The sequence below is a fragment of the Anomaloglossus baeobatrachus genome, chromosome 2, assembly GCF_048569485.1.
Source record: "Anomaloglossus baeobatrachus isolate aAnoBae1 chromosome 2, aAnoBae1.hap1, whole genome shotgun sequence".
Lineage (NCBI taxonomy): Eukaryota > Metazoa > Chordata > Amphibia > Anura > Aromobatidae > Anomaloglossus > Anomaloglossus baeobatrachus.
Genome location: NC_134354.1, coordinates 341451642 through 341474955, shown reverse-complemented (window position 1 = coordinate 341474955; position 23314 = coordinate 341451642). Strand labels below are relative to the sequence as shown.

Below are 23314 nucleotides of genomic sequence, written 5' to 3'. Positions count from 1 at the left end.
CTCTCACCAGAACCAACAGATGCAAATCCTTCTGAAATTGATGGACTGGACGAGGACACAAAGAAGGTGAGGTGATATCCTGATTGATATGAAAGTGGGATACCACCTTAGGGAGAAATTCCGGAATCGGACGCAGAACTACCCTGTCCTGGTGAAGGACCAGGAAGGGAGATTTGTATGAGAGCGTTGCTAGCTCGGAAACTCTCCTAAGAGACGAGACCGTTACTAGAAGGCCACTTCCCGAGAAAAGCGGGAAGGGAGACCTCTTTCAAAGGCTCGAAAGGCGGCATCTGGAGAGCAATTAGAACCTTGTTCAGATCCCAGGGCTCTAACGGCCGCCTGTACGGAGTGCTGAGAAGACAAACTCCCAGTAGGAACGTGCGTACCTGAGGAAGTCGTTTCTGAAAAAATACAGATAGCGCTGAGACTTGTCCCTAAAGGGAACTGAGCGACAACCCTTTTTCCAACCTAGATTGCAGGAAGGAAGGAAACATAGACGATGCAACCGGCCAGGGAGAAACACCCTGCGCCGAGCACCGAGATAAGAATATCTTCCACGTCCTGTGGTCAATCTTGGCGGACGTTGGTATGCTAGCCTGTCTCATGGTGGCAACCACGTCCTGAGGTAATCCTGACGACACTAGGTTCCAGGACTCAAAGCCACACCATCAGGTTGAGGGCCGTAGAATTCAAATGGAAGAATGGCCCTTGAGACAGCCAGTCTGATTGGTCTGGTAGTGCCCCCGGTTAGCCTACCGTGAGGCACCACAGAACCGGGAACCACAACATCCTCGGCCAATCTGTAGCGACGAGGATGGCGCGGCCGCAGTCGGTCCTGATCTAACGCAGCACTCTGGGCAACAATGCCAGAGGTGGCACATAAGGTAGCTGGAACTGCGACCAATGCTGAACTAAGGCGTCTGCCGCCAGAGCTCGATGATTGTGAAACCGTGCCATGAAGCTGGCACATTGTTGTTGTGCCGTGACGCCATTAGATCGACGTCCGGCCTCTGTCAGCGGCGCCAGATCTCCTGAAACCCGTCCGGGTGAAGAGACCATACCCTTTCGGTCACACCCCGGCGACTTAGGAAGTCAGCTTCCTAGTTTTCCACGCCTGGGATGTGAACTGTGGATATGGTGGATGCCGTGTCTTCCACCCACATCAGAACCTGCCGGACTTCCTGGAAGGCTTGCCGGTTGCGCATTCTTCCTTGGTGGTTGATGTATGCCACCGCTGTGGAGTTGTCCGACTGAAGTCGGATTTGCTTGCTTTCCAGCTGCTGTTGGAAGGTTTGTAGGGCAAGATACACTGCTCTGTGTTCAAGAACATTGATCTGAAGGGTGGACTCTTGCTGAGTCCCCGTACCCTGAGCGCTGTGGTGGAGAAAAACTGCTCCCCACCCTGATAGACTCGCGTCTGTCGTAACTATCGCCCAGGATGGGGATAGGAAGGACCTTCTTTTTGACCATGAGGTGGGAAGAAGCCACCACCGTAGAGATTCCTTGGCCGCCTGAGAAAGAAAGACGACTCTGTTGAGGGAGGTCGACTCCCCGTCCCATTGGCGGAGAATGTCACATTGTAGTGGACGCAGATGAAACTGCGCGAGAAGAACTGCCTCCATTGCTACCATCTTACGTAGGAAGTGCATGAGGCGTCTTAATGTGTGCGACTGGTTCTTAAAGAAGAGATTGCAGCCCGTAGTGAATGCTGTTTGTCTAGCGGAAGCTTCACTATCGCTGAGAGAGTATGAAACTCTATGCCTAGATATGTTAGCGATAGGGTCGGAGTCGGATCTGACTTTAAAAAGTTGATGATCCACCCAAAACTCTAGAGAGTCTCCAGCGCAACGTTCGGGCAGTGTTGGCATGTTTCCTAAGAGAGTGCCTTGACAAGTAGATCGTCTAAATATGGGATCACAGAGTGACCCTGAGAGTGCAGGACTGTGACTACTGCTGCCCTGACCTTGGCGAAGACCAGTGGGACTGTCGCTAGCCGGAAGGTAGAGCTACGAACAGAAGGTGTTCGTCTCCTATAACGAAGCGTAGAAACGCTAGTGCTCTGGATCAATCGGCACGTGTGGATAAGCATCCTTGATGCCTAATGATGCTAGGAAATCTCCTTGGGACATTGAGGCTATGACATGGCGGAGGGATTCCATCCGGAACCGCCTGGTGTCCACGAGCTTGCTGAGCAGTTTTAGATCCAGAACGGGACGGAACGGCCCGTTCTTATAGGCACCGCAAATAATTTGGGGTAAAAACCGTGACCTTGTTCCTGAAGAGGAACGGGGGTCATCACTCTTTCTGCCTATAGAGTGCACCCTGTTTGCAGAAGAGCAGCGGCTCGGCCGGGAGGTGGAGAAATTCTGAAGAATCGAGTTGGAGGACGAGAAGTGAGCTCTATCCTGTACCCGTGAGATAGAATGTCTCACAACCGACGGTCATTGACCTATGGCAGCTAAATATCGCCAAGGCGGGAGAGCCTGCTACCGACCGAGGATGCGGAGAGAGGAGGCCGCAAGTCATGAGGAAGCCGCCTTGGAAGCGGGTTTTCAGACTGTCTCTTTTTTGGGCGTGACTGAGCCCGCCAAGAATCTGAGCTCCTCTGATCCTTTTGAGTCCACATTGGACGAGGAAAAATGGGACCTGCCCGAGCCTCGAAAAGACCGAAACCCCGACTGCCTCCTGCTCTGTTGGGGTTTGTTGTGTCCGGGCTGAGGAAAGGATGAATCCTTACCCCTGGACTGTTTAATGGTTACATCCAAACGCTCACCAAACAGTCGGTCAGCAGAAAAAGGCAACTGGTTAAGCACCCTTTTTTGGAAGCAGAATCTGCCTTCCATTCACTTAACGAGCAGACCAGGCTCTGCTTAAAAACACGGAGTAGCGGAGGCTACTGCCGCACGGTTCGCAGAGTCTAGGGCAACCTGAATCGCGTAAGAAACAAATGCAGACATTTGAGAGGTTAAGGATGCCACCTGCGGCACAGATGTACGTGTAACCGTGTCAATCTGTGTAAGACAAGCTGAAATAGCTTGGAATGCGTCAAGGGTGAGAATGCTGGAGCCAACGGTGCGCCGACAGCCTCATAGATGTATTTAGACCAGAGATCCATCTGTCTGTCAGTGGCATCTTTAAGTGCAGCTCCATCTCCCACTGCAACTATGGATCTAGCTACAAGCCTGGAGATTGGAGGATGCCGCTTGGGACACTGGGTCCAGTCCTTGACCACGTCAGGGGACAGGGATAACGTGTATCCTAAGCCGTTTGGAGAAGCGCATATCTGGATAAGTGTGGTGTTCCTGGACTGCCTCTCTGAAGGCAGAGTGGTCCAGAAAAATACGTGAAGCTGACTCCTCCACTGGAGGAGCTGGGTGAGAAATAACCAACATTCTATTGATGGACGCTATAAGATTATTCACTATGGCGTCACCATTAGGTGTATCCAGATTGAGAGCGGTCTCAGGATCAGAATCCTGAGCCGCTACTTCCGCCTCAGTACACAGAGAGTCCTTCTGCTAGGACCCTGATGAAACCGAGGGCCGCTCATAGTGAGCCCGCTTAGGCTGTCTGGGACTGACGTCTGTGCAGAGCCGTGACTCTGGGATGCATGTGACATTCCCGGAGCTGTTAGTTATTCACACTGAGGGGGGCCATGGATCAATGATTCAACAGTGCCCATATTGTGAGAGACATGTCCGGACTGCTAGGCTTCTAGTATCATAGCCATAGTCTCAGAAAATCTGTCAGTAAATACTGCAGACACCGTCCTCATCCTCTGGCCATTAGCAGAGACTCCGGCTGAGTTGGATACAATGGGGGTCTATGTAACCTGCCGGCCGTATAGCCGTACATGCTGTACCGGCTGCATAGAAAAACATGTGGTTCTGCACCTTTGTTTTACACAGAGAATATGCTGATAACTCCTCCGCACAATCCAGGAGGGTATATACAACGTGCGACCAAACAGTGCAATGTATATAGTACAAGCATATCTATAAGTGCACTTCTGCACTAGTGGGGTTAGCACCACAGGTGCTGCTTAACGCCTGTTGCAGCGATTGTGTGACTATCAGAATGCCAGGGTCTTCCACACTTGTCTCTGTATCGTACAGAAACTGACACTAATGGCTGCCGGCGTCCTTGTAGAGAAGGAAGCCGTGGGCGTGCCTGAGAAAGTGCGGGAATCCGGTTTCACAGTGCACACAGTGAGAGGGGTGGAGTATGCAAAACATACTCCAGCTCTCAGCGCTGCTGTGCTATGCAGCGTCACGCCCCTACCCTGACTGTCAGGCCTGTGGGCGGTAACGAAGGGAGACTAGGCCCAGAAGCCGGGGACTCGAGTTAATAAGCGCGGCCGGCATATCAGTGCTGGCCGGCGCGGAAGTCCCCGGCGCACCACAAATCCCAGCGGCGCCTTCAATAAAAACGGCAGCGGCGGTTAGCGCGGTAGTCACCCAATACACTAACACACCCAGCAACGCTGTGGTGTGCGATGGCACTAGTGCGGACAGCGCCGCTGTCCCTGGCGCACTATCACACCCAGCAGTGCTGCCGTGTGTCTGCGCGGTCCCCACAGGGACACCGAGTACCTCCATGTAGCAGGGCCATGTCCCTGAAGATACTCCGCTCCATGTCCAGCAGATACCAGGGGCTGTGGATGGAGCACGGTCTCTGTGCCTGGAGACCGATAGAATCCCACTTCACCCAGAGCCCTGTAAAAAGGGATGGGGAAGGAAGCAGCATGTGGGCTCCAGCCTCCGTACCCGCAATGGGTACCTCAACCTTAACAAACACCTCCGACATGAAGTGGGGTGAGAAGGGAGCATGCTGGGAGCCCTGTATGGGCCCTCTTTTCTTCCATCCGACATAGTCAGCAGCTGCTGCTGACTAAACAGTGGAGCTATGCGTGGATGTGTTGCCTCCTTCGCACAAAGCACAAAACTGGTGAGCCAGTGATCCCACTGGGGGTGTATAGCCAGAAGGGGAGGGGCCTTACACTTTTAAGTGTAATACTTTGTGTGGCCTCCGGAGGCAATAGCTATACACCCAATTGTCTGGGTCTCCCAATTAGGAGCGAAAAAGAAATGCCTTTTTCTAAGCAGTTTTGTGTTGTAACTTAAAATGTTGTATAGCAGTCAGCTAACGTGGACTATGGCAAAGATCAGAAGAGCACTACAATTACTGGGCCAGTCATAGCTGCAGTGATGATGTGACTAGTTGTGCAGGCAACTATGTGCTTGTCAACAGTGCGGATGGCTGCAGGATCTGCTTGCCCTTGAAACATGCAGTGTCTTGTCTGAAAAATGGACAAGACTAGTGAAAGCCATTACTTGATGTTTTGAAATTGCTCATGTTGTATGTTCACATAGGCTAATGTGCTGTTCGCTGTGCTTCTATTTTCACAGCCCAATACAGAAAAGTTAGATGTGGGAGCAGCACTCTCCTAACCCAAGAAGGCAACGGACTGAGCAGATATAAAGCAGACATTATGTGCACTACTTGCTCTAATAGAACAGCAGACCCATCTCTGTAAGATCAAACTATTGCAGTGTCTTAATCAGCTCTATAGTGCAACACAATATAAAACAGCAACATAAAAAAAATGTGAAACGCATTACAGTATGGAAGGTTACAATATTTACAGCAGCAAGATAAAGCACAACCCTTAACGCAAAGCCTAGCTTCTCTTGCAGCATTAATGGAAGACCAGCCAGTCACAATTGTGCACTATTTTCTGCCCCCACAGTTATACAGGTGAGGACACATAGGGCCCAGTATGTTAGCCATTGGTTTTACCCAATATAGAGCTGACATTCATCATCTAGGGCAATGCTAGGTCATGACTATTACCTGCAAATCTGATATAGAAATCGTGATCTAGTATAAGGCGATATGTAGAATAATAAAAGTCTGTGTTCTGCTGCTCAGGAAATGATGGAAAACTAATGAAGTATGTTCACACTCCGTTCTTAGATGCGCTTATTGGCAAGGACTGCACACCAAAATACACAAACAAATGGTTGAAATCTGTTCACTTGCTTGTGCCTTTCATTTACTTAAATGAGAGAAAATTACCTATAGCACAAGTCACTTATTTCAGGGTGCTGGCTTTTAAATGTGTGATACAAAGCACGATGTAAAGAGGGTGAACCGACAAAGTAATTTTCATTCAAAATCCCTATTTAATAATAATAATAATTTTATTCATTTATATAGCGCTATTAATTCCACAACGCTTTACATACATTGGCAATACTGTCCCCATTGGGGCTCACAATCTAGAGTCCCTATGTGTATGTCTTTGGAGTGTGGGAGGAAACCGGAGAACCCAGAGGAAACCCACGCAAACACGGGGAGAACATACAAACTCCTTGCAGGTGGTGTCCTTGGTGGGATTTGAACCCAGGACCCCAGCACTGCAAGACTGCAGTGCTAACCACTGAGCCACTGTGCCGCCCTATTTAATGCAATAATCTAAACTAATATTTAATACACTTTAAATTAAAAATGTCCAATGCTTCCCTCACTACTCAGATACCTGCCCCACTCCCACTTCCCTTTTTGATGACACTTCGTCTGTTAATCCCAGTGCATGCTATGATAAAAGCTTCATCAGTGCTGTTTGTGATGTCATTTGTAGGGGCGGCAGCGCTGGTCTCTGCGAGCTGAGTTTTCTGACAATCTGCACTACTCTGTTGCCAGCTGGTTACTGCTTATCTTAGCCAGCAATAGAGAACGCACTGTCATTGTGCACATCACACAATGACAACACGCTGAGACTAGCCCAGTCCCTGAAACAAGCGACACCGATGATGCTTTGTTTCAGGGAGGGGGACAGAGGCTCTGTCAGTGACAAGCTTTGCGCCCTGATGACGCTTCATTTAAGTATCCCAGCATGCACTGGGATTTTCAAAAGAAGGGTCATTAAAAAAAAAAAGTAAAACCAGTTAGATTAGCGAGGAAAGGACAGGGAACTTTTTTTTAATCAACTTTATTTGTATTTTTCCATGAAAAAGTAAAGGGATTACAAACATTTTCTCTTTAAAAGCAAGGACCCATAAGAGAGAAGAATACCGTATTTTTTGGACCATAAGACGCACTTTTTTCCCCCCAAATGTTAGGGGAAGGTAGGGGGTGCGTCTTATGGTCTGAATATAGGGCTGCGACCAGGAAGAGTGTGCTGTGGTGGAGCGGGTCATCAGCGGCACGAGCAGGCTGTAGCAGCGCCTGCCGTGACCACGTGTGCCCGCTTATTACATATGCACGCCCATCATCTCTCAGCACTGAAGCCAGCACTGACAGGTGGGTGGAATGATAGGCGGGGGGTGCGCGCATAATTAACAGCCGGCCGTGATCACCCCTGGCAACTACAGCCTGGAGTGATCATGTGCGGCTATATTCACTGCCCCCCGTGCACCATCATCAGCGAGGGGGGGGCAGTGAATAAGTACGGTACATACACCAGTCACCGTTCCCCTGCAGCACCACGATCTCTTCCTGTCTGCCGGCCAGCTGATATGTGTAGCGAGCGGTGAGCACAGAGATGACGTCATCCCTGTGCGCGCTCTCCACACACATCAGCCGGCAGACAGGAGGACATTGCGATGCTGCAGGGAAACGGCTCCACACAGGTCAGCACACCGGGGGCAGTGAATCTGTATACTCACCCGTCACCGTTCCCCTGCAGCACCGCAATCTTCTCCTGTCTGCCGGTCAGATGATCTGTGTAGCGAGTGGGGAGCACAGCGATGACGTCATCGCTGTGCGTGCCGCTAGTCACGCAGGTCAGCTGACCGGCAGACAGCAGGACAAGCGATGCTGCAGGGAACAGTGACGGCTCCACACAGGTCAGCGGCACTGCTGCTGCCACAGACAGTAGGAGGAGTGATGCTGCATGGAGCGAGGAAAGGGGAGTATAAACGTTTATTTTTTTGTGTGATACAGGATACATTGCCATATAGCAGGATGGGGGCCATATAGCAGGATGGATGGGGCTATATAGCAGGATAAGGGCATATACTAGGATGGCAGTATATATCAGGATGGGGAGCATATAGTAGGATGCCAATATATGGCAGGATAAGGGCATATACCAGGATGGGGTACATATACAAGGCAGGAGGATCATTACCAGGATGGGGTACCTTAGCAGAGAATTTGGGGACATTACCCCCATAACAGTGTAGGCAGCAGATCCTCGCCCACCACATTTTTTGCTTTAAAATTTTATTTTCCCATTTTCCTCCTCTAAAACCAGGGTGCGTCTTATGGTCCGGTGCGTCTTATATTTAGATGTACCGTATTTTTCGGACTATAAGTAACTTAAGCCTTCACATGTAGTAGCAGAAAGGGAACTTTTAAAGAAAGTACATTAGAAATTAGTTCAGATTATTGCATTAAAAAGATAGGGAGCTAGGATGAAAATTACTTTGTACATCGGACCACCGCTTTAATTCTTTGGGATGTTTTCTGAGTGGAAATAGCAGCAAAAAGTTTCTGATGTTTTTTTTTTATGCAACAAGGTTTTTGAACATCAATAAATACATTCCATTACTGCACCCCATGTTATAATTAAAAACACAGAAAAATGTAAAAACCCAGTGTGTCTTTTAAAAAAAGATGTGCTATATTTTCCTAGTGAACTGTTTTAGATGTCTATTTTACCACCAGAAACATGTGGCAAAAACCCCTAACATATTGTAGAAGTGACTTTGATCAATTAGATTGAGAGCTGTATTTGAGCATAGGAAACGGTGTATGAAGCACGCTACATATTTTTCCACTTAAACAAGAAATAAAAATCACAAGGATCATAAAATTGTCAAGGATCATGTAAGCATTAGAGGGCCACACCTGAAGTCCTTTACATCACTGTCAATGCCATTCTGTACAGGCAGTCCATTCGCCTTATCCATGCCATCTGCTTCCTCCTTCAGATCTCCCAGCTTGTCCCCTTCGTAAACACCTTTGTTCTTTTTGTCACACTTCTCATTCTCGTCACCTTCTGAATCTCGAGGACCCTAAATTAAAAAGAACATAGTCCATTTATTAGGACACGTACTAAGTTTTCATATCATCCAGTTTTATTTATAGCAAGACAGATTATTCTCCTTTTAGGACAAGAAATATTATTTTAGGTCATAATTAGCAATAATGCAAGTGAACCTTTGAACCCCCCTTTATCACATTGTCTATCCAACAAACAAAATCATGCATCTGCTTGCAAATGTATTATCTGCCCGCTTTACAGGACCCAAATGCAAAATTGGTGCCCAAAACTACTCATAGCTGCAGTCTCAAAAACTATTTCATGAGTTTTACCATCGAATATGCCAAGTCAATGCAATCCAAGAACAATGTGTTTCTTGTAGGTCATCATTAAATGCTACCTGTAAAAGCCAGCAACAAAATATTTCAGATACTGACTTAACGAGACTGCAGCCTCCTTTGTTTTTACCTGCATCTTTCTATATCTTGTCAATCGAAGGGCCCCCCTTGTTTGTATTAAGGGAGAGGCACTTACGAATCCTCCTTTCCTCAGGCAGTTGTCTCCAGGGGAAGAGCTTAGAACATACTCCACCATGCTGACTCCCAGACCACCACTTTCAGAACGAGGGGAGAGAACAGAGTTCACTTCACTGCCAACATGGAATCCTTGACCTGGTCGTCTCTGGACCATAATGGGCTGGGAAACAGAGTGATCTGAGGGCGATGGAGACAGGCAAAATATATTAGAGAACACGACAACTGTCACTCTTAAATAGAACACATTCGTGGCCAAAAACAAACACAAAAAGAGTACTTCATTTTTTGTATCTAGACAGACATACAATGCAAGTGCCCTTACCTGACGCACCCCACGCACTCTCGCGCCATTGATCCCCCAGAAAAATGCCCTTTGGTCCATCTTTGTTGGAGTCATCAGTTTCCCAAAATTTTTTGCCAGGCAACAATTGCTTATGGAAAAAATATTTTCAAAATGGTCACTCAATAGGTAGAAACACCAATTATTAACCCATTGACTGATCCCCCGCCCCTTTAAAACAAAAACTAAATTTCATGAACTATGAATGGTCACAGATGCAATCATAATGTAGAGTTACACAGACCAGGCAATAACTGCAGGAGAAACATCTGTGGGGGTTACGTTCACATGGGTCTCATGTCACACAGTTCCACACGTCACCCAATGTTAGCTGGATCCCATGCAGGCAATGTGAATGTCCAAAGAACTGTTTTTGAGCACAACAATGACGGCTGCATGTTTCTCTTGCTAATGTGAACAGACTGTGGCCTAAATAAACTACAAAGGCCAGCAGCATCTTGGCCCCCACCTATTGAGCACATTGGGGACAGCTGAACACATCTGGGTCAGCAATGGCAAAGGGAGCTGCCAGTAGAGGATCTTGATGATCTGTGTGTCCAAGTGCCTTCAGTGTGGCAGAACATTGCTCAGACAATAACAGCCTTACTGATGTATTTAGAAATTTAAGAAATATTTATGATAGCCTGGCAAGACATACAAGTGTGTGGTGCTCAAATGTTTTTAAAACTGGTTTCCAATTTTTCATAACTTGCATATTATTAACATTTTGTTGATTGTCATTTTTCATTTGCCTACATTTCAATTGCATCCTTACCACGGATTCAATGAGCCAGAACAGATCTGCAATTTTCTTATGCCCATGTGTTTGGCAGCATATGTTGGATCAAGTCTATGGGTGCGTGTGAAAGATCAAACTGCACTGATGACATCCAAGTGCCGTCCGATATATGCACAGACAGGTAATGGAGAAGATGGTGAGATTAATCTCTTCTCCTCACCTGTGATACGATTATCACATGCCAGAGAACGGAATCAGAGTAAATGACACTCACACTTGCAGCAAAGTATGAGCCGAGTGTCATTAGCATAGCGAATCGATGTTATATGCTAATGTAACACTGGCCTTAGGGTACTTTCACACTTGCGTTCAGCGGAGTCCGTCACTATGGAGAAAAGTGCAGTCCGTTAACGCACTGCGCTATTCTCCATAGACTTGTATGGATGACGCACTGTAACGCAAGTGTCAGCGTTGCATCCGCCGGACGACACAGCGTCGTTATTTTGACGCTGCGTCGAGCGGAAGGAATGCAGCATGTAACTTTTTTTGAGCAGCGGAATCCTTTCGATTTCACTGCGCATGCTCTCTCTGGCTCCCTGCACCCGTAACCAGGGTACACATCGGGTAACCAAGGAACCCTGGTTACGTGTGCCGGGAGCCCGACACTTCCCTGCTCGGCTCCGCCCCCTCCCGCACTCCGTATGTATACACACACACTCACTCACCTGTCCCTCAGCGATGCAGTCCCCGCGGCACTGACCTCCTCAGCCATGGCCCTACTCGGCTCCACCCACTTCTCACTCCGCCCCCCGCTCCCGCCCCCCCCGCACACATTGTCGGCGACCGAACGATCAGCTGATCACCCGGCGGCCGGCTACTGTGAGTGATTAGCTGATCGTTCACAATAGTCTGCCGACGGTAAAACTGTAAAAAAAACAAAAAAAAACCAAAACGGATTGCGCTGTTTTGCAGCATCTGTTGCGCCACTATATGCAACACATCCGTTGCATCCGTCCCACAACGCAATGCAACGGATACCGTTCAACGCAAGTGTGAAAGTAGCCTTACACTGTACAAAACCAGTCTGGGTATGTTTTGGCATCCCAAGGTTGCATGCCTATAGATCAGGGTTCACAGGGTTTTGGACACAGCATGTTCTCGCTGCGTTGTACAGTACAAGCACAGTGGTTGTGATTTCTAGAAATCCCATGCCCACTGTGCTTGTTTTTCCCTTAGCGTAAAGCTGTGGGGCGGCTTCCCAAGTCACAGCATGTCAATTTATTGCTGAGGAGCAGCGAGTGTGCTCTGCAGGGAGAACAGAAATTAAGACCGCAGAAGCCCGAACCCTGATCCTGTGGAGAACAGTGGCCCTGCAGGAGAGGCCATGCTGCGTCCAGTACACAGCGTGTCCTGATCGTGTGCACATACCGTAAAAGTAAACCTTGTACGTGAATATAGCTAAACAAATTACTTTTTTAATAAACATTAAAACACTTACTTCTCCCATTGCTCTTCCCTCAAGTGCAAGGGCCTGAAAATCATGATTTAACTCGTCCATAGAACGAACCTGCATCAGAATGACATGAAGCAATGTGATAAAAGGCTTCATTACGAGGACCACTAAATTGTTAGGGAATGAAAAGCACAATGTATAATATTTAAGAACTAGGATCCGCTTAATTGGAATAAACCGGTGTATTTTAGAACAGAGTGTTGAAGTGAAGGGGAACTTCACAGATTTAAGCTGTCCTGTCCAAACCATAAATTTGACACTAGCTACACTACTGTACTGTATGGGCACTATGCCTAAGATATTCGTGCATGTATAGAGGGCCATTTATTACTACGCTTATAATTGACATAATTAGCATATACATCTTTGTAGGCCATTAGGATATTCTCTTTGGGATAGTATGGCGTTTGTGTGTAATTTTTTTTATATACTTGAAGTGTATCCTCTTTGTCTAGATCAGAGGTCTCAAACCCGCGGCCCCTCAGGCTACTTCGTGCGGCCCACAGGCCCGTGCCCCTGTTCACTATCACGGCCGGTGCTGGGGCCGCAGCCACTGTCTGCACTTTATGTCAGATGAATGTTTTGCCTGCGCTGCGCTCAGCGTCCATAACATAAAATTGCTGACAGTGGCTGTGGCCCCTGCACCGGCCGCGATAGTCAGCAGGGGCACGGGCCTGGGGGCCGCACGAAGCAGAGATGAGGCAGCCGAGGGAACGCGGGACAGGTGAGAGAAGAATGGTGGGTGTTTTTTTGTGTGTATGTGAAGGACGGCACATTAACCCCTTAAGCGACCTCTGACGTACTGGGTACGATATGGCTCCCTGGTATTTAAGGACCCATGACTTACCCAGTACGTCATGGCGAAATCGCAGCCCCGGTGGCTGCGATCGCTGCAAATACCTTAGATTCGGGCAGGAGGGGACCTCTGCCTGACCTCAGGAGGGGTGGTGTCTCCTCCCCGGATCTACGGAGGTTGTGATTGGCTGACGAACGCCGCTCAACCAATCACAGCCACTAATGTTTCAGCCATTGAAAATGGATGAAACATTGAAATCCAGCCATGATCAGTGCAGCTGTAGCCCTGATCATTGGCTGGAGCTGGGTGACCTCTGTTTCACCCGCCCCCAGCTCTGATTGGAGAGACCGACCTTGTGACCAATCTCTTTAATCACTGTGGATCTGGGGCCGGAGACCGCTCCCCTCACCTTCACTCCAGCATCTGTGGATGCCGAGGAGAGCGATCGGTAGGTTACAGCTACTGCCCCCTTTCAGCAGTCGCCCCCCAGACCCGTTACTACAGGATGGGCACATTACTATAGAATAGGGACAAGGCTGGGGACATTACTAAAGAATGGGGACATTACAAGGATGGGCACAATACTATTGGATAAGGACATTACAACAAGGGGACAAGGATGGGAAACATTACTATAGGATAGGGATAAGGCTGGGGACATTACTATAGGATGGGGACAAGGTTGGGACATTACTATAGGATGGGGACATTACTACAGAATGAGACAACTATATGATGTGGACAGTACTACAGGATAGGGAGATTGCTACAAGGGGAAAATGGATGGGAAAACATTACCATAAGATGGGGACAAGGATGGACACATTACAACAAGATGGGGACAAGGATCAGTACATTACTGTAGGATGGGGACTAGGATGGAGCACAATACTACAAGGGGACAAGGATGGGCACATTACAAGATGGGGAACATTACTAAAAGATGTTGGCCAAAATTTCTATATAGTGTTAATTGTAAGACTATTAGTTACAAGAAAGGGATAAAATGTAAGAAAAAAAAACCTCAAAATATATATACCGTATTTTTCGGACCATAAGACGCACTTTTTCCCCCCAAATGTTGGGGGAAAGTTGGGGGTGCGTCTTATGGTCTGACTATAGGGCTGCGGCAGGGAACGAGGGTGCTGCGGTGGAGCGGGTCATCGGGGGCACGAGCAGGCAGCAGCAGCGCCTGCCGTGACCACGTGGGCCCACTCATTACATATGCACGCCCATCCTCCCGCCCATCTCTCAGCGCTGAAGCCGGCACTGACAGGTGGGCGGGAGGATGAGCGGGGCCGCGCGCATAGTAAAGAGCCGGTCCGCATGATCACCCCTGGCAATTACAGCCTGGAGTGATCATGTGCGGCTGTATTCACTGTACAGTAGTGTCGTCTGTATTCATCGTCGTCATCATCAGCGCGGGGTGCAGTGAATCAGTACACTCACCCGTCCCAGTGTGTGGAGCCGTCCCCCTGCTGCACGCGATGTCTTCCTGTCTGTGCCGGTCAGCTGATCTGTGCTGATCAGCTGATCGGCACAGACAGGAAGACATCGCGTGCTGCAGGGGAATGGCTCCACACACACACAGATCATTGCCGCTGAGAGGAAGATGATCGGTGCTGGAGGGAGTGAGGAAAAGGTGAGTAGAAACGTTTATTTTTTTTCTCTGTGCTATAGGATACAGGCCATATACCATGATGGTATATGAGCACGATGGGGGCATATAGCAGGATGGGAGTATATGAGCAGGATGGATGGGGGGTATATGAACAGGATGGGGGTATATGAACAGGATGGATGGGGGAATATGAACAGGATGGGAGTATATGCGCAGGATGGATGGGGGTATATGAACAGGATGGGGGTATATGAACAGGATGGGAGTATATGAACACGATAGGGGCATATAGCAGGATGGGAGTATATGAGCAGGATGGATGGGGGTATATGAACAGGATGGGGGTATATGAACAGGATGGATGGGGGTATATGAACAGGATGGGGGTATATGAACAGGATGGGGGTATATGAGCAGGATGGATGGGGTATATGAACAGGATGGATGGGGTATATGAACAGGATGGGGGTATATGAGCAGGATGGGGGTATATGAGCAGGATGGGGGAAATATCAATAGGATGGATGGGGGGTATATCAATAGGATGGGGGTATATGAGCAGGATGAGGGAATATGAGCAGGATACTGGTATACGAGCAGGATGGGGGTTTATAGCAGGATCATATACAAGGCAGGAGGATCATTACCAGGATGGGGTACCTTAGTAGAGAATTTGGGGATATTACCCCCATAACAGTGTCAGCAGCAGATCCTCGCCCCATAACAGTGTGTCATGACCACATTTTTTTGCTTAAAGTTTTATCTTCCTCCTCTAAAACCAGGGTGCGTCTTATAGTCCGAAAAATACGGGGTGTATATGTGTATGTATATATATATATATATATATATATATATATATATATATATACACACACACACACACACAAACAAAGAATGTGCACATTTGTTATAATAAACAGGTGAAAAATGTTCAAAGTCAATGATCCAAAGGTGTGTAAAAAAAATATATATATGGTACCAATAAAAATGTCACTTTGTTCTGCAAAGAATGCGGCCCCCCAAATTATTTTTTTCCTCTGTGCGGCCCATACACCCAGCCGAGTTTGAGACCCCTGGTCTAGATCCACCGATGGGTTGTCACAATGAGTCTATGCACTAGTCAAAAACTCTGTGCTATCCATGGTGTGCGCGGCTGAAGTCTGACAGAGGATTCCTCATTCTTTAGTACGGCCGATGGGACGGGGAGGCGGCTACTGTGCTGGGCGGGTTCCCGGCCGGGCTGAAACTAGAATGAGGTCATTTCCTGGTACATCCTCCTGTCATGGCAGCGCCCGCGCCGTAACAAGCATGGTTATGTGTCAGTAATCAATTCACCACATGTGCACACATATATGTGAGTATATAAGGGGCGCTTACACCAATACAGACATAACTGCCTCCTGATGAAGCCCAGGTGAAACGCTTTGAGGCGCGGTGGGATAGAGATACAGTCACTATGATCAGGTCTGTGCGTTCATATTTGCTATGGTAAATATTGTTATGCAATTGAGTCAGAGTTAATACTTGCGCTCGTTGATCCAGACTAGGGTGGCAACTATGCTTGCTGTCATCTAGTGGGTGTATGTTGCTAAACTAAGTCAGATAGGACTAGCATGACCCACACTGATGCTCCATGTAGTTGGGGATTGTTTCAATTTTTCTACAGTATTTTTTTGTAAGTAGTTATTTTATATTAGAATCCCCCGTTCACTATTCAATGTGGGCCAACTAAGGCATATTGTTATGCTGAGTTTGGGCACTACTCTGACCCACGGTGATATATATTTTTAAGGTCGGGGGTTGTCTTAACCCTTTCAGCCCCGGGGCACTTTCCGTTTTTGTTTTTTGCTCCCCTTCTTCCGAGAGCCGTAACTTTTTTATTTTTCCATCAATCTTGCCATATGAGGGCTTGTTTTTTGCAAGACAAGTTGTACTTTTAAATGAAACCATAAGTTTTACCATATGGTGTACTGGAAAACAGCAAACAAAATTCCAAATGCAGAAAAATTGCAAAAAAAGTGTGATGGCCCAATAGTTCTTGGGATGTTTTATTCATGGTGTTCACTATATGGTAAAACTGATGTGTGGGTATGATGCCTGAGGTCGGTGCAAGTTTGTAGACACCAAACATGTATAGGTTTACTTGTAACTAAGGGGTTAAAAAAAATTCACAAACTTGTCCAATAAAAGTGGCGCACGTTTTGCGCCATTTTCCGAAACACGTAGCGTTCTTATTTTTTGGGATCTATGGCTCAGTGACTGCTTATTTTTTGCGTCTTGAGCTGACGTTTCTAATGGTACCATTTTTGCGCAGATGCTAAGTTGTGATCGCCTGTTATTGCATTTTGTGTAAAACGTGCGGCGACCAAAAAAACGTAATTTTGGCGTTTGGAATTTTTTTTCCCACTACGCCGTTTACCAATCAGATTAATTGATTTTATATTTTGCTAGATCGGGCATTTCTGAACGCGGCGATACCACGTGTATATTTATTTTTTTAACCCTTTAATTTTCAATGGGGGGGAAAGGGGGGTGATTTGAACTTTTAGGTTTTTTGTTTTTTTTTTTTATTTTTTTAAAACTTTTTTTTTTTATTTTACTAGTCCCCCTAGGGGGCTGTAGCGATCAGCAATCCGATCGCTATTATCTATCTGCTGATCACAGCTATAAACAGCAGATACGGTCACTTTCTCTTTCACTCTGCTCTCGGCCGAGGGAAAACGAAAGTGAAACATCATAGTTGCAGGCGTCATCACATGACCCTGTGCTACAATGGCAACCACCGATAGTCACGTGATCACGCACGTGACTTCTGGTGGGGGCGGCGGTAAGTAAAAAACATGGCCGCGCACATTTAGATCTTGCTGCCAGACTTTGGCAGCAAGATTTAAGGGGTTAATGGCCACGGGTGGAAGCGATTCCACCCGCAGCTAGCAGGCACACGTCAGCTGTTGAAAACAGCTGATGTGTGCCGACCGCCGTCGCCTGCCCGCGGCAGGGGGCGGGGCTTAACGGGACACGCTCCATGACGGATATATCCGTCCATGGTCGTGAAGGGGTTAACAACTATGTTCAAATACCCTGTATGCTTTTCTATATTAGAAATCCTCTGCTACCAATACCTGTGAGACTAATTAGTGACCTTATAACTAGTGATGAGCGAGTACTAAAAAGCTCGGGTGCTCGAAGCTCGGGCCGAGCCTCCCAAGATACTCGTGTACTCGGCCCGAGCAACGAGCCCAATGTTATCCTATGGGAGACCCGAGTATTTTTGTGAAATGACCCCCCCGGCAGCATGGAGAAACCCTAAAAATGTCACAAAAGTCTCAGAAGAGTGCTCAAATGACATGGCAACAGCATGGGGAAGACCCCTTGAAGCATTTATCACTGAAAAGTCACAGCTGTGAACAATTTTGTCCGCGTTTTACGCCATTTTTACGGACTCACCAGAAAACCTTCCAAAATGACCCCAAAATGATTTTTCATGGCGGAAATGTTAAGGGCACATACCCAATAGTGAGATAGAGCTGGTGTATGTTACTTTTTGAGATTAATACATGAAAGATTTTACGTGAAAACATTGTGTGGCACTCCGATGTCCCTAAGAGACGTACATAAAGGCCTCTGAGTCTAATGTGCCCATTTTGAGGAAGTGAGTCTTTGTAGTATTTTCCTTTGCCAGGGCAGTCCAAAATTGTGAGGTTCACCAATGCCCCTGCATACAGACGTGCATGAGGGCCTGTAAACCTGAAGTGCCCATTGTAAGGAAGTGGGTCTATTGTAGTATAGCCCTTAGGCAGGGCAGCCAAAAATTGGGAGGCTCCACATTGTCCCTGGATAGAGACGTGCATGATGGCCTGTAAACCTGAAGTGCCCATTGTAAGGAAGTGGGTCTATTGTAGTATAGCCCTTAGGCAGGGCAGCCAAAAATTGGGAGGCTCCACGTTGTCCCTGGATAGAGACGTGCATGAGGGCCTGTAAACCTGAAGTGCCCATTGGAAGGAAGTGGGTGTATTATAGTATAGCCCTTAGGCAGGGCAGCAAAAAATTGGGAGGCTCCACGTTGTCCCTGGGTAGAGACGTGCATGAGGGCCTCAAAACATTAAGTGTCCATTGTCAGGAAGTGGGTGTATTATAGTATAGCCCTTAGGCAGGGCAGCCAAAAATTGGGAGGCTCCACATTGTCCCTGGATAGAGACGTGCATGATGGCCTGTAAACCTGAAGTGCCCATTGTAAGGAAGTGGGTCTATTGTAGTATAGCCCTTAGGCAGGGCAGCCAAAAATTGGGAGGCTCCACGTTGTCCCTGGATAGAGACGTGCATGAGGGCCTGTAAACCTGAAGTGCCCATTGGAAGGAAGTGGGTCTATTGTAGTATAGCCCTTAGGCAGGGCAGCCAAAAATTGGGAGGCTCCACGTTGTCCCTGGGTAGAGACGTGCATGAGGGCCTCAAAACATTAAGTGTCCATTGTCAGGAAGTGGGTGTATTATAGTATAGCCCTTAGGCAGGGCAGCCAAAAATTGGGAGGCTCCACGTTGTCCCTGGGTAGAGACGTGCATGAGGGCCTCAAAACATTGTTCCCATTGCAAAGGAGCGGGTCTCCTGTCGTTGTAATGTCCATTCTGCAAAGAATGGGAGAAAAAATTTACCACTGGGGGTATACCTGAAACAAAGGTCTAAGTATTGCAATTTGTAACGGTCATCATCATGGTGGCGCATGAGGAGAAGGAGGAGCAGTCCAGCGATTATCCAAAGTCCAGAAGTGTGTACCCATGGGTGAGTGGAGGTACATGGCAAACTTTAAATTCCGCTCTCATTTGCTGGTGGTGTGGTGAAGTCTGGCCCAATCCAACCCTTGTTCATCTTGATCAGAGTCAGCCTGTCAGCATTTTCAGTTGACAGGCGGGTGCGTTTATCTGTAATGATTTCACCTGCGGCACTAAAAACACGCCCTGACAAAACGCTAGCGGCAGGGCAGGCCAGGACTTCCAAGGCGTAGAGAGCCAATTCATGCCACGTGTCCAGCTTGGATACCCAATAATTGTAAGGCACAGAGGAATGTCGGAGTACAGTTGTTCGATCTGCAAGGTACTCCTTCAGCATCTGGGCAAACTTAGGATTTCTTGTGGCACTACCCCGCACCTCAGGGGCTGTGGTACGTGAGGGGCTGAGAAAACTGTCCCACATCTTAAAGACTGTTCCCCTACCTCTGGCGGATTGTACTTGTGCCTCTCTCGGCTGTACGCCTCGGTTGTCCACTGATTCATGACCTATGCCGCTAGCGTTTTGTGAGGGGAATGCTTTGCCTACTTCCGTGACTATGGCCTTCCGGAACTGCTGCATTTTGGTTGACCTCTCCTCCACGGGAATAAGAGACAAAAAGTTCTCCTTGTAGCGTGGGTCTAACAGTGTTACCAACCAGTAATGATTGTCGGCCAAGATGTTCTTAACGCGAGGGTCACGAGACAGGCAGCTTACCATAAAGTCAGCCATGTGCACCAGACTCTTAACAGCCAGGACTTCAGTAGCCTGACCAACAAGATGACTGAACATGCTGTCCTCCTCCTCCTCCTCCTCCTCCTCCTCATCTACCCTGTCCTCTGGCCAGCCACGCTGAACCGAGGATATGACTGGTGTGCATGTCATATCCTCAATTTGGCCGGAGAGTTGCTCCATGTCTTCATCCTCCTCCTCGTCATAGTCCTCCACTGCACGTTGTGATGAGACGAGGCTGGGCTGTGTGTTATCATCACCCACACCCACTACTGTTTCTTGCTGCAACTCATCGCGCTCCGCCTGCAATGCATCATGTTTGTTTTTCAGCAGAGACCGTTTTAGAAGGCAGAGTAGCGGTATGGTGACGCTAATAATGGCGTCATCACCACTCACCATCTTGGTGGAGTCCTCAAAGTTTTGGAGGATGGTACATAGGTCTGACATCCATCTCCACTCCTCAGGTGTTATGTGTGGAGTTTGACCCATTTCCCGACGGCTTAGGTGATGCAGGTACTCAACAACTGCCCTCTTCTGCTCACATATCCTGACCAACATGTGCAGAGTTGAATTCCAATGCGTGGGGACATCACACACCAGTCTGTGAGCCGGAAGATGCAAACTGCGCTGAAAGCCGGCAAGGCCGGCTGAAGCAGTAGGTGACTTTCGAAAATGTGCAGACAGGCAGCGAACTTTTACCAGCAGATCAGACAGCTCTGGGTATGACTTTAGAAACCGCTGAACCACGAGGTTGAGCACATGGGCCACGCATGGAACATGTGTCAGCTGGCCTCGCCTCAAAGCCGCCACCAGGTTCCGGCCATTGTCACACACGACCTTTCCTGGCTTTAGGTTCAGAGGTGTGAGCCAGTGATCTGCCTGCTGTTTCAGAGCTGTCCACAGCTCTTCTGCATTGTGGGGTTTGTCACCTATGCAGATTAGCTTCAGCACAGCCTGTTGCCGCTTCGCCGAGGCAGTGCTGCAGTGCTTCCAGCTTGTGACTGGTGTGGAGGGTACAGTTGATGAGGATGCGCAGGAGGAGGAGGAGGCTGAAGAGCATGACATTCCGGAGCTGTAGAGTGTGGGTGAAACACTGACTGAGGTAGGGCCTGCAAACCTTGGTGTGGGAAGGACGTGTTCCGTCCCTCGCTCAGACTGGGTCCCAGCTTCCACAATATTAACCCAGTGTGCCGTCAACGAGATGTAGCGGCCTTGCCCACAAGCACTTGTCCACGTGTCTGTGGTTAGGTGGACCTTGGGTGAAACAGCGTTGTTCAGGGCACGTGTGATGTTTTGTGACACGTGGTTATGCAACGCGGGGACGGCACACCGGGAGAAATAGTGGCGGCTGGGGACCGAGTAACGTGGGACAGCTGCCACCATCAGGTCACGGAATGCTTCTGTCTCCACCAGCCTAAAAGGCAACATTTCCAGCGCAAGCAGTCGCGAAATGTTAGCATTTAGAACTGTGGCATGTGGGGTGTTGGCAGTGTATTTGCGCCTGCGTTCAAAGGTTTGCTGAATGGATAACTGAACGCTGCGCTGGGACAAGGACGTGCTTGATGATGGTGTTCTTTCTGCGTAGGCAACTGCAGGTGCAGGAGTGGAGGAGGCTTGTTCGCAGGCAGCATGGACAGGGGATTGGCTCGCATGCACAACCAGCGAAGACGTAGCAGTGACATCAGCAAGCACTGCTCCTCGACTCTGTTGTACTTCCCACAAAGTCGGGTGCTTGGCTGACATGTGCCTGATCATGCTGGTGGTGGTCAGGCTGCTAGTTTTGGTACCCCTGCTGATGCTGGCACGGCAGGTGTTGCAAATGGCCTTTTTTGAATCATCTGGATCCAACTTAAAAAACTGCCAGACTCGGGAAGACCTAACATTTGTACAGGCACCTTGTGTCGTCGTGTTGTTCCGGGGAACGGTTGCCTGACTTCTGCCTGGGGCCACCACCCTGCTTCTTACTGCCTGTTGTGATGCTACGCCTCCCTCCCCCTGTGCACTGCTGTCCTCGCTCTGCATATCCTCCTGCCAGGTTGGGTCAGTTACTGGATCATCCACCACGTCGTCTTCCTCTTCCGCACCCTGCTCCTCCTCCTGACTTCCTGACAATTGTGTCTCATCATCGTCCACCACTTGTTGAGACACGTTGCCAACTTCGTGAGAACGTGGCTGCTCAAATATTTGGCCATCTGTACAGACGATCTCCTCATGACCCACTTCAATATGAGCTGGCGAGAGGCCAGAATGTGTGAATGGAAACGTGAACAGCTCTTCCGAGTGTCCAAGTGTGGGATCATTAATGTCCGAGGAGGACGTGTACTCAGCCTGGTGGTAGGAAGGAGGATCAGGTTCAGAAATGTGCGGTGCAGTATCACGGCTACTGACACTTGACCGTGTGGAAGACAGAGTGTTTGTGGTGGTGCCAATCTGACTGGAAGCATTATCTGCTATCCAACTAACAACCTGTTGACACTGGTCTTGGTTCAAGAGCGGTGTACTGCTGCGGTCCCCAAGAATTTGGGACAGGACGTGCGAGCGACTAGATGTGGCCCTTTGTTGTGGCGAAATTAGAGCTTGCCCACGACCTCGGCCTCTGCCTGCACCACCATCACGTCCACTTCCTTGTTCCTTGCCAATGCCCTTGCGCATTTTGCAATGCTGTGCACTGCTGACGTGTATATTCACTACTTGTGCGTTATATCAAAGTTTGTGGAAATTGCACACAAGTGCACCTGTACGCTGCCACCAACAGGCACACACGTGCGGTTTTAAAAACCAAGCACGGACGCAATAAGAACCTAACAGGTTTTTTTGGGGAGCGACAATTACAGACAAGTCAGACACTATCTGGACTGTTTTACACTGTGTACACCAGCCCCAGATATGATGAAGGCTGGTATACGGTCACCACTACCCTGCCTGCCTGCCTGTATACTGGTACAATAGTCCTGACAAGGACTCTTCTGGTCACTAGCCTGTATTCAGACCTGGCTATACCCTGCCTGTATATAGCAACAATAGTCCTGAGAAGGACTCTGCTACTGTACTCCGACCTGGCTATACCCTGCCTGCCTGTATATAACTAGAATAGTCCTGAGAAGGACTTTTGGTCACACTGTTTGCAGCCCTGCAACTGAAAAAGCTATAAAGGGCCGCAAAGCTTTCCCTGAATCAGCGACACTCTCCCTGCACTGACTGTCTGGATAGCTGTGAGCAGAGCACAGCGCGCCGGCCGGTATAAAGGCTCGGTCACGCTGTGCAGGCCGGCCAATCACTGCAAT

At 48.5% G+C, this 23314-nt stretch overlaps 1 protein-coding gene across 6 annotated transcripts in view; it reads right to left on the bottom strand.

Annotated features, from left to right (window-relative positions):
- Positions 1-23314, bottom strand: part of PUM1 (pumilio RNA binding family member 1) — a 137256-nt gene that overhangs the window by 70588 nt on the left and 43354 nt on the right. For 4 of the 6 annotated variants that reach the window (XM_075335960.1, XM_075335957.1, XM_075335958.1 and 1 more), the window contains exons 3-6: positions 12106-12174; positions 9851-9959; positions 9461-9705; positions 8857-9023 (exon numbers count right to left, since the gene is read on the bottom strand). In XM_075335960.1, the coding sequence (XP_075192075.1) occupies positions 8857-9023; positions 9461-9705; positions 9851-9959; positions 12106-12174 (590 nt within the window). The remainder of the gene's footprint in view (positions 1-8856; positions 9024-9460; positions 9706-9850; positions 9960-12105; positions 12175-23314) is intronic. The other 2 variants (XM_075335961.1, XM_075335962.1) reach the window with 1 other exon arrangement.